This window comes from Haliaeetus leucocephalus, unplaced genomic scaffold (genome assembly GCF_000737465.1).
Source record: "Haliaeetus leucocephalus isolate CR32 unplaced genomic scaffold, Haliaeetus_leucocephalus-4.0 Scaffold245, whole genome shotgun sequence".
NCBI classification, from domain to species: Eukaryota; Metazoa; Chordata; class Aves; order Accipitriformes; family Accipitridae; genus Haliaeetus; species Haliaeetus leucocephalus.
In genome coordinates this window covers 130,297-140,875 of record NW_010972681.1, presented here as the reverse complement: position 1 = coordinate 140,875, position 10,579 = coordinate 130,297, and the positions used below count along the sequence as shown (strand labels likewise).

The 10,579-nt window shown below is 63.5% G+C and overlaps 2 protein-coding genes across 2 annotated transcripts in view; one reads left to right on the top strand and one right to left on the bottom strand.

Moving 5' to 3' along the window:
• The window catches only part of LOC104832339 (dedicator of cytokinesis protein 2-like), an 80,758-nt gene extending 73,064 nt beyond the window's left edge, over positions 1 to 7,694 (top strand). Inside the window, exons 41-53 of the mRNA XM_010568472.1 lie at positions 145 to 249; positions 2,416 to 2,557; positions 2,743 to 2,824; positions 2,927 to 3,011; positions 3,266 to 3,352; positions 4,671 to 4,847; positions 4,999 to 5,082; positions 5,207 to 5,359; positions 5,681 to 5,766; positions 6,236 to 6,386; positions 6,726 to 6,837; positions 7,399 to 7,532; positions 7,605 to 7,694. Of these exons, the coding sequence (XP_010566774.1) occupies positions 145 to 249; positions 2,416 to 2,557; positions 2,743 to 2,824; positions 2,927 to 3,011; positions 3,266 to 3,352; positions 4,671 to 4,847; positions 4,999 to 5,082; positions 5,207 to 5,359; positions 5,681 to 5,766; positions 6,236 to 6,386; positions 6,726 to 6,837; positions 7,399 to 7,532; positions 7,605 to 7,694 (1,488 nt within the window). The remainder of the gene's footprint in view (positions 1 to 144; positions 250 to 2,415; positions 2,558 to 2,742; positions 2,825 to 2,926; positions 3,012 to 3,265; positions 3,353 to 4,670; positions 4,848 to 4,998; positions 5,083 to 5,206; positions 5,360 to 5,680; positions 5,767 to 6,235; positions 6,387 to 6,725; positions 6,838 to 7,398; positions 7,533 to 7,604) is intronic.
• A 962-nt stretch (positions 7,695 to 8,656) lies between these two features.
• Positions 8,657 to 10,579, bottom strand: part of LOC104832329 (BCL2/adenovirus E1B 19 kDa protein-interacting protein 3-like) — a 2,177-nt gene continuing 254 nt past the window's right edge. Inside the window, exons 2-6 of the mRNA XM_010568459.1 lie at positions 10,027 to 10,159; positions 9,787 to 9,916; positions 9,598 to 9,692; positions 9,335 to 9,484; positions 8,657 to 8,996 (exon numbers count right to left, since the gene is read on the bottom strand). Of these exons, the coding sequence (XP_010566761.1) occupies positions 8,948 to 8,996; positions 9,335 to 9,484; positions 9,598 to 9,692; positions 9,787 to 9,916; positions 10,027 to 10,159 (557 nt within the window). The 3' untranslated portion in view covers positions 8,657 to 8,947. The remainder of the gene's footprint in view (positions 8,997 to 9,334; positions 9,485 to 9,597; positions 9,693 to 9,786; positions 9,917 to 10,026; positions 10,160 to 10,579) is intronic.

The window sequence follows — 10,579 nt, the reverse complement described above, 5'->3', positions numbered from 1 at the left end:
CCCGCGGGGGTGGGGGGGGGGGGCGGCTGCTGGCAGAGCAGGCTGGGGCATCATGAGCCATGGGGAGGGACAGGGGGTCTGCAGGGCTCCCGTCCCATGGCAGGGCCCCATCCCATCCCCACTCCCACCCATCTTCGCCTGCAGCAGCGGGAAGCCAAGTTCTATGAGAAGATCCTGAAGGTCCTGCGGCCCAGCCCGGACTACTTCGCCGTGGGCTACTACGGGCAAGGATTCCCCACCTTCCTCCGGGTAAGCAGCTCCTGGCTGCCCCGAGGCCAGCGCCATGCCAGCAGCCGGCACGCTGCACCTGCCCGGGACAGCACCCGCACCCAGGCCAAACCTCACAGCTGCGGCCGTCTCGGGGTGGCATCCCGTGAGCCGAGCTGTGGTGGTGACCCCGATCCCTAGGGCTGGGACCCCTCACCAGGGTGGTGGTGACAACTGGGTCCCCAGGGCCGAGTGCTCTGGCCAGGCTATCCCCAACCGGGAGAACCAGAGGAGGTCTGGCAGCATGCAGAGTCCCTGCCTGCCAGGACATGGGTGTCCCCAGGGACGGGGCGAGCAGGGCAGAGCGGGGAGCTCAGTGCCTGCTGGCAGACAGCCTGGCCCCGGCTCGCTGTGGGGTGCAGCATGGGGTCTGCAAGGCTGGGCTGTTCAGGCATGCTGCTTTTGGGACAGGGATTTGCAAGGGTCAGAACAGGAGCTTGGCCACAAGTGAAAAGCACTAAGTGGGAAGCTGCAGCCCCAGCAGCAGACAAGGAGCCACCACTCCTCCAGATTCCTGTTACCTTCTCGGGAACCTCCTGGGAGCACCAGCAGAGCGGTGGCTCCAGTGCTGCCCCTCCAGCTCTCAGCCCGTGCTCCAGTGGCAGGGAAGGTCATGCGTGCAGTGGATCCCCCAGCCCTGCCTCCTCCTTACGAATGAACTAATGAAATGTCGCACATGAGCAGTTCTCACTTCAGGTGCGCTGCCAATTCTGCCCAGGCCACGTGCCAGCTGGGCAGCAGGCATGACCACAGCCCCAAGGTGCCATCCAGCTCCACCAGCACCTGGGGAGGACACTCCTCTTCCCCACACGTGCCACGCGCTCTGCCCCTAAGGCAGCAGCTCCTCCCGTTGAGCCTCCTCCAAGGACAAGTGGCGCGGCTGGGCAAGCTCCGTCCCGAAGCTCTTCTCCTCCATGCCCCTGCCCACAGGCGCCCGGCCATGCCTGCGCTCTTCTGGCATGGGTGGTGCCAGGTCTAGGCGGGTTTGACTTTGCTGGTGGGCACCCTCCCCGAGCTCTGTGCCCAGAGGTGCTCAGTGCTCGCCTCTGTGCCTGCCACCTCCGTCCCTGCTCGCTGGAAGGCGTTGGCAACTGTCAAGCGAAACCAGCAGCTTCACTCTAGCAATGCTGGGGTTATGGTCCCTATTTACAAACAGCTGGAGACAGACTTAGGGAAGAAAAGCAAGGCATGGAAGGTCGTGGTTCTCTGTAACACAAAATGAAGGGGCTCCTGGGCTGTGTCCTTGGCGCACAGACACGTTGTATCTCTGCCAGGCTGTCCCATGATGAGGCAGGATCTGCTCCATCCCTGGTGTGTGGCTGTACCTGTGCTGTTTCATGTGGTGCACAGATATGTGTGTCTGCACTGTGTTGTATCTGGGCTTCAGAGGCAGATGTGTGTTGTATCTTACTCGTAGTGCAGAGATGGGTCTGTGCTAACTGTGCTATTTAGGAACAGATTCAGGTACCTCCGGGGTCACTGCGGGAGCCCCACTGACCCTCTCCCCACTAACCCTCTCCCCGTCCCTGCAGGGCGGTGCTGTAGGCAGGGGCGTGCTCAGCACCTCTCCCTTCTCCTGTGCTAGCAAACAGGTTCCCAGCATCCACCCGTGAGGGCAGGGCTCGTCTTTCTGGATGAGAGCAAAGTGTTTCACCCCCATTCACTCCTACTACATTCCTTAGGTTTTTAATCCACTCAGATATAAGTTGGCATGCTTGGGGGGCTTCTTCCATCCAAAGTGTTCATCCTTATTTTCCTACCCTGCTCTTATGTCCACAGCAAGGGCGGCATCATTTTCAGAGAGGTCACAGTGGGTTTCAAGGACTCCTTGCTATCTCCTGGGTGGGTTTCTGTATCCACTGGCTGCACACCCCGGTTGCTGTGTGCCCAGCTAAAGAGCTTCACTCCAGACCCCTGGCTGCCCAAGCCAGCCCATCTTTTAATTCCTTTTTCTTGCAGTTGCTGGGTTTGGGGAAATATTTTTTTTGAGAGGGGGGTCTCCCGCTTGGCTACGGACCCAGCCTTGTCAGCACCTGCACCCCTAATGCACCGGGGCTTGCTGCAGCTGAAGCGTGGGGCCGAGGGCTCACCGGCCCCGCTTCGCAGCCGCAGCATGCTGGGATGGGCTGCCACCTTCCTCCCCCACAGAACAAGATCTTCATTTACCGGGGCAAGGAGTACGAGCGTCGTGAGGACTTCGAGATGCAGCTGCTGAGCCCCTTCCCCAACGCCGAGAAACTGAAGAGCACGTCTCCACCTGGCGAGGACATCACCAGCTCCCCTGGCCAGTGTATCCTCCGAGTGTGGAGATGGGACTGGGAGGGCAGCAAATTCCCTGTGCCGTCGCCCCCCACGTGGGTCCCGCAGCACGTCCCCACATACCCTTGGGGCTCTCCCCCTCTGGGCCCTGGGGTTCCTCTCCCCCGCAGCCCCCGTCCCCCCCGGTGTGCACCTGTGGCTCCTTCACTCCCACAGATATCCAGTGTTTCACTGTGCAGCCAGTGGAGGAAACCAAGGTCTGGTTCAAGGACCGGAGCATCCCGGAGCAGATCACTAAGTGAGTGCCCCAGCATGGACAGGGTGTACCTGCTCTGCTCCGCGTGGGAGGGGATGCAACAGGGGGACCTCTCCCATGCTCTGCCCCTTCCCTCCCCTGCAGTTTCTATAAAGCCAACCACGTCCAGAAGTTCAGCTACTCGCGGCCCTTCAAGAAAGGCCCAAAGGACCCAGATAATGAATTTGCAGTGAGTGCTGGTGGGGGCTGCTGGTACCCCCAGGTGGGCAGGATGGGGAGAGCTGGGGGGGGCCCTGTGAGCCAGGTGTCCAGGGGAAGGGGGATGTAGGAGAGACAGGGGGTCCCCCAGTCCCAGGATGTGGAAGGTAGTGGTCCCATGCCCATGGGAAGGGGAGGTGGGAGCCCCCTGCCCCACGGGGCAGCCAGGGGTGTCCCAGGGTGATGGAGAGCAGGGTGCCAGGATGACAGCTGCCCTCCCCACAGACCATGTGGATCGAGCGGACAACCTTCATAACAGCCTACCCCCTGCCTGGCATCCTGCGCTGGTTTGCAGTGACCTCCACCACCACGGTGAGGAGGGGGAGGGTGGGGGGACCAGGGCGCTCCCAGGGCATGCCTTCCCCAAGCAGCATCATAAACCCCAAATCCAGGTGGGCACGCTGCCCCCAGCCCCCTCCAGGCTTCCCAAGCTCAAGCAGCTCCAGCTAGGCTGCAGGGAGCATGTCCTGCCTGGTGCCCCATCCAAGCCCCTGCCCCGGTCCCCGCACCCCATCAGGTTCTGCTCTCAGCACAAATCCAATCCAGCCCACCCAGTGCTCGAGCCCCCAACCCCCATGACTCCCAGCTCGCTCCCATGCCCCTGTAGTTCCTCAGATGCGTGGCCAGAGCAGTGCCTGCGGCAGAGCAGACCCAGCTCCCATGTGCGCTCTCCGCCTGCAGAGCAGGGTGTGAGCATGACCCCTTTCCCTCTGCAAGCACAGAGCCCAGCTACTACCCCTGCTGAGTAGTGGGGGATAACCCCCCACTTTTGGCATCGCCTTGGCCCCCACTGTCCCAGCTCCAGGGCTGATCTCGGGCCATGTCCCCAGGCCACGGGGAAGGGTTTCTCTGCTGACACTGGGCACAGAGACCCTCCGGCACTCAGGGCACCAACAGCCTCTGTTGGCTGGTGCCGATAGCATCAGTCCGGTGACAGGGACTGGTTTGTGTGGATCATCCACCGGGATGCACATCTCCATGGGAAGCAGGAGACAAACCACGTGCAGGGAGCAGCAGAGGCGCTGGAGGAGTTTCAGCAGACCGCTGCTACTTCTGGCACTGCTGACAACAGCTCCACGCGTGGGTTTTATGCCTCTGACAGAGGGAGGTGCTTGGCCAAAGCCCAGGGTGTTTCAGGTGCTGCAGCAATGAAGACACATGAAATGCCCTAGCTGGGCTGTTACAGGACAGCTGTGCTGCAGCACACAGGGACCATACGGCTGCACGAGTGCTGCCACACATGCGTGTCTGCTGTGGGGCTTGAGCTGTGCATGCTGCTGTTGCACAGCTGCCCCCCGCCCCGTGACAACATTTACCAGGGTTTCCCATAAGCTCACTGCTGCCGCGTGTCCATCACCTGGCCTGCAGCCTCTCTTGCCTGCAGGACTAACCCTGCTGGCAGCCTGTGCTCGGAGCCAGGGACCAGCACGTCCAGTGCTTCCGCAGTGAGCCCTCGGCTCAGCTCCAGGCAGCTGGTGCCAGGGGTCTGAGGGGCTGTGTGGGGTGAGATGTGCAACCCCGGGGCCTCCCTCCTGCAGGGCCAGGGAGAGACCACCCTGCCAGACCTAACCAGGACGGGCAGGTTGCTGGGTCAGCTGGCTGCTGACCTTCCCTCCCTCCCTGGGCACAGACCATCATCTCCCCCCTGGAAAACGCCATCGAGACCATGATGAAAACAAATGAGAAAATTATGAGCGAGATCAACCGGCACCAGAATGACCCCAGCCTGCCTGTCAACCCACTCTCCATGCTGCTCAACGGCATCGTAGACCCTGCTGTCATGGGTGGCTTCGCCAAGTACGAGACGGTGAGGACACGTGAGTGCTGTGCCTGGTCTGGCACAGGCACTCTCAGGGCTGATGACTGCAGGCACTCGCACTGCTTTGCTCCAGCCCCTGCCGGGGGGGGGGGGGGGGGGGGGCAATGGACAGCAGGACTGAGAGGGGGGGTCGTTGCAGGCCTTTTTCCAGGAGTCCTACCTGCAGGAGCATCCTGAGGACGAGGGGAACATCGAGAAGCTGAAGGACCTCATCGCCTGGCAGGTACAGCCTGCAGCATCCCTCCAGTGGCTGGAGGGGACAGCTGCCCTGTTGTCCCAAGCGCCCAGCATCCCTGTCCCTGGGGAGCCCCACAAGCCCAGGCAGACCCATCCCTGTTCTCCCACAGATCCCACTGCTGGCAGAGGGGATCCGGATCCACGGACGGAAGGTGACGGAGGACCTGCGGCCCTTCCATGAGCGCATGGAGCAGTGCTTCGTGCAGCTGCGGGCAAAGGTGGAAAGCCAGTATGGGGTGCGGGAGATGGTGAGTGCCAGGGTGGTGAGCATGGTGTAGGCACAGCTGGGGCTGGGACCCATGGGATGACACTGGACAAGCTAGTGCAGGTCTGAGGCGGCAGGGAACAGCTTGACAGGGCCACAGCTGCCACAGCAACAGGGTGAGGAGCACTGTGCATGGGGGACCTTGGGGTTGATGCCTGCCCTGGGGGCGGGGACAGCACTGCTGTGGGGTGGCTGGTACTGGCACAAAACCAGGACTGGGCAGAGGGCACTGCTGGCCCCGGCTGAGCCAAGGGAAGGAGAGGGGAGGCTCTGCACTTTCATCCCTCCTGGCTCTCCCTCAGGCTCCCTGTGCTCTCAGGTCTGCTTCGAGGAGCGGCGGAGTGGACGACCTCGGTCCATGGCCTGGGGATCCGACTGGGAGCGGCTGAGCCATGCTGGAGACAGGCAAGTGCTGTGGTGGAGAGCACTGGCCCCAAGCCATCCCCCTCTCATTGCCCTCACCCCTTCTTGCTGGCCTTGCACCACTGAGCCGTCCTCACTCTCCTCCACCCCAGACACTTCTCTCCCACCTCCCCAGCCCACTGCCCCCCCTAGCTTCCCTTTATGCAAAGTCATATCTCAGGGGTCCATCCTGCCATGCCACCACGGTGGCCCTGTCCCTGTGGGGGGGCATGGAGCAGAGACACCCCATGTGCAGCTCCCAGGCTCACCTGGACACTGCTGTCACCTGAGCCATCCATGCATGTCTTGCTGGCTTGTCCCCCCCTAAGCACCCACTGCTGAGCTCTGCTGGAGATGGTGCCTCGCTGAGGGAGGCCACTCCTGGCCATGGTCCAGCCAGCCCATGGTGTAGCCCTGCTCCCCATTCCCCCTGCTGCCCGCCTGCCCCTCACCAGCCACAGTTGCTCCACAGCACGGAGGCACCCCCGACCCCAAAGCCTGCCCCTCGCACCACTGAGAGCGAGGACCGCAGGAACGAGCGCAAGGAAAACCGCTCCAGCACCTTCTTTGGGTACCGGCGACAGGACCTGCGTCAGTCCATCTCGGAGCTGCCAGAGCCCAAGGTGATGCTTAGCACAGCCCTGGTACCTCCCCTCCTCCCCAGGGCCCCACTCGTGCTCCCCTGTGTGTCCTGCTGCACCCAGAGCCCCTGGCCCAGCCGGCAGCACCAGGTCCCGGCCCAGACAGGACCCCTTGAGGGGCTAGTGGCAGCCCTTGCTGCAGGGCTGATGGCAGGGAGGGCAGGAGTAGAGTCTGGTGCGGCACAAGGCTGGAGACCCAGGGCTGTGGGCAGGGTGCTGGGGAGCATCGCACCCCACCAGGGGCTCCTGCATTCCTGGGGCTGTGGGTCCTGCGATGCAGCCTGGCCTCCCGAGGTGCTGAGTCTCTCCTCTGCACCCCAGGACGAGAAGCGGAGGCTCTCCTGCAACATGAGTGAGAGCAGCCTGGGCAGCTCCAATGGGAAATGGCCCCCGCCAAGCCGAGACGCTGCTGGTGCTCAGCCCAGCACTGCAGGTACTCCCCACCACGGCTGGCGGCTTGGGGCACCTTCCCAGCCCCACTCCCCACCCCTGGCATGGCTGGAGTGGGGCACCTTCCCTGCAAGCCCAAGCAGCATCCAGCCCTTGTCTCCACAAGAAGGGCTGTGCCCCCACCCCAGCAGTGCAGGTACCTCCACCCCCAGCTCTGCACCCCAGCACAGGCACCCTCACCCCCTTGCCCCATCCCCACAATGGTGCAGGCACATCCTGCAATGGGAACCAGGCAGGGAGTACTCGGTACCAAAAGCACAGGCAGATGCCACATGGCTCACATGTCCCCCACCAAACACTCCCCACAGAGCTGCCGGTCTTCGATCCTGGACCTCGTGCTGCTAGGTCTCAGTACTGAGAGCAGGTCCCACCAGGAACCAGCCTCCCCCTCCCCGCTGGGCTCGTGCCCCATGCCACCCCCAGCCCCTCTGCCCAGGGCCATCATGCTCCCACAGGCCGGAGACCTGGCCTGGGCCCACCGATGGGCCCCATAGGCCCCCCCAGGCTGGATGATCTGCCCAGCCTACCTCCCTTGCCTGCACAGGGCCGTCCCTGTCTCCCACTGGCTTCGGCGGCCGTGTGAAGAGTGCCAGCAAGGTCCCACCGCTGCCCCGCAAGATCAGCCCCACGGTGTACGAGACGTTCCTGGAGCACAGCGATGCTGCAACCGGAGGGAAGGTACTGCCTGGCCCAGGCCCCCGGCCCCCACTACCCCCCCGCCCCCACGGTAACCACCATCTCTGCTTGCAGGCATCCACGCTGCCAACAGCAGATGGAAATAAAGGGCTGAAGTCGCCGCCGCCTCCGCCGCCAAAGTCCAAGCGAGTGTCACAGCTCTGACCGGTGCCCACCTGCAGCCACCCCTGCCCATGGGACAGAAAAGCCCATGGTGCCCCTGCTCCCAGCTGGTTGCTAGACAAACGGCCCTGCTTGATCCTCGCCTGCTGGACCACCCCTAGCCCACCTCTCTCACAGTATTTACACCAGAAGCTTCCTGCTGAGGTGAAGCAGTTACACACCAGCCTGTGCCAGGACATCTCTCCCACGCAGAGCTCTGCTGAGCTCCCACCCCCGCAGCCCCTCCAGCGGTGCGACCAAACCGTGCCGAAGAAGACTTTCCTCCCTCCACCCTGAACTGCCCGCGGAACACGCCACACGCAGGGCAACAAGCAAACTCTCCGCCATCATGTGCTGAGCTCTTCCCTCCAGCTCTCCATGCCAGAGGCAGCTCCTGTCCCTCGGCTGCCCACCCCATCCTGCAGCACTGGGACAAACACTTCTGGCTCAGGCACTGTGACTGCAGAGGAGTGGGCCTGGGCAGCACCGTGCTTTGCAGTACCAGTTCTCCTGCCAGTATCTGGCTTTGCAGCCCTGCCTGCGCCAGGCTGATGCTGCTGCCTCGGTCAGCCACGCTGGGCTCCAGCCCCTGCCTCCCTGCTGCAGCAGGCCATGGCCACAGCCAACTAATAAAGGGCTAACGCATCAGCTGGGCACCCTGAACTGGGGCTGAAAACCCTGTATGAGCCCCAGTGCTCAACCCTGCTCATGCACAGCCAAACCAGGGGCCCTTCCACAGCCAGGCACCACCCCAGCACCCCAAAAAGCAGGGACGACTCACCCTCCTGCAGCCTGGAGCCCCGCAGCAGGGAAAGCCCATAGGAACCCAATGCCGCTGGGGAGCATGCTTGCTCTCCCCTGGCCGGGCTGTGCTGGGTCTGGTGCGGTGACTGCCAGCACACGGCTCTGCCTCCCGAGCTGGCACAGGGCTGTTTATTTGCACATGGTGTTGCAGGCTCAGGAGTCATATTTACAGTCTTGTGTTAAAGAGGAGGAACCTGGACCCATAACCAAGGGACAGGGAGGGCAGGGGCTGCCTGCAGGTGGGAGCTGCCATCAGTGGGTTCCTGTCTACGTGGGAGAGTAGGATCAGCTCCTTAGGCTGGGGCTAAAGAAGGGACAAGGGGAGATGGCACCTCGTGCCACAAACACAAAGTCTGGGAGCAGCTGGGCTACACTGGTGCCTAGGCTCCCTCCGCACGCTGAGTGGAAGAGCAGGGCGGTGGAATCATCCATCTCTCGCTGAGCCCAGCTCTTCACAGCGGGTTTGCCGAGGAGGCCGCCAGCCGCTTCCCAATGTAGATCCTGGATTGGAGAGAGCAACTGTAAAGCACCCGCACAGGGACAGCCTGCCGGGCCTCAGCAAGCCAGTAGTGAGGGGAGAGGGCAGCAGCCATGGAGAAAACTGTGGCTACTGGGAGAAGTGGTGCAGAACAGCACCAAGGATGACCCCTCCAAATCCAGGAGTGTTCCCCCCAGCTTGCCATGGGGCCAGCCACCTGGGTCAGGGCAGCCAGAGGCCCCCTGGACAGCCCCTGACTGCACAGACACCCAGCAGTGCAGGGCTCACCCTGCCTGCACCCAAGGGGTCTGTTCTGGCCAAGGGTACTCAAAAGCACAGGTCAGGCCCATCGTAAACTCACCCCAGTCCCAGGGTCAGCACGTGGCTGAGCAGCAGTGAGGGGATGAAGAGCAGCAGCAGCTCTGAACTGAAAAGTCTCTTCTTTCTCCCCACAGCACCTCCCTGCAGGCTCCACAGCACCGGCTGCGGGGAGCACACAAAGGCAAACTCCCTGGGAAAAGGGCACGGTTAAAGGGGCACGAGGGCAGAGCACAGCAGTAGGGCATAGGGACAGCAGGACAGGCTACCAAGGCAGACAGCAAGGGCAGGGGACGAGGGTCTTACTTTGGAGACAGATGTTGAGGGTGGTGGGCACAGGCCCAGCTGAGGGATGCTGGCAGGCGTTGCTCCCTCCGCTCGGCTTCCTCCGCCACATCCCGCTAGAAGGAGAGGTAAGGCAGGTAAGACCAGGGGCATGGCTGACGCAGCCCACAGGGCACAGCACGGCACAGCACGGGGGGCCAGCAACCTTACCTGCCGGGGGTGGGGGCAGCCCGGCTGGGGCTGGCTGCGGGGAGGGAGCAGCTCACTCTCCCCAGGCTGCTCGCTCACCTGGCCGGCTCCATCATCTTCCCGGGCTGGGGAGCCCAGCGCAAGCAGGGCACTGCAAACATAACCCCCCTCAGTCACCAAGCCTGCCCCACCCCCCAGCCCCCCGACACCCACCCTGGCCAGGCAGGACTCCAGGTGCCAGGGCTCCTCCTCGGGACTCACCCGTCACTGCTCTCTGTCTCCAGCTGGGCCTCCAGCAGCATCCGCTCCACGTCGGCGTGGCAGGAGAAGAACCGCGAGGGCGCAGGCTCGGGCTCCAGGCACCCTTGGCCACACCGCAGCTCCACCCAGGAGCCTGGGGGGGCTGTCAGCCCAGCACCCGCCTGGCCCCCGCGCTGCCCCCCCGCTCTGCCCCAGGCCCACCCCATCCCATCTGGGAGCCCTCCCCAGTGCATCCTGCACCACTGCCCAGGCACCACAGGAGCAGCAACTGCAGTCTCTGACCCGGGACGTCCTGCGCACCCCTATCTGCCCAGGGCTGCTCCTCGGCGTGCCCTCCTCCCCCGGGACCCCCCGTCTGCCTCTGCCCCAGCCGCCGTGGTGCATGTCAGCCGGCCTGTCCAAGACCCCCGTTGATCCACACCCACCCAGTGCACACCGGCCCACCCAGGACGCCTGCTCTGGCTCCCCACTGACTTGCCCCCTCTCCCCGGTGCACATCTGCCCTCCCCTCCCGGGACCCCTGTTGACCTAGACCTCCTCACCTGCATGTCAG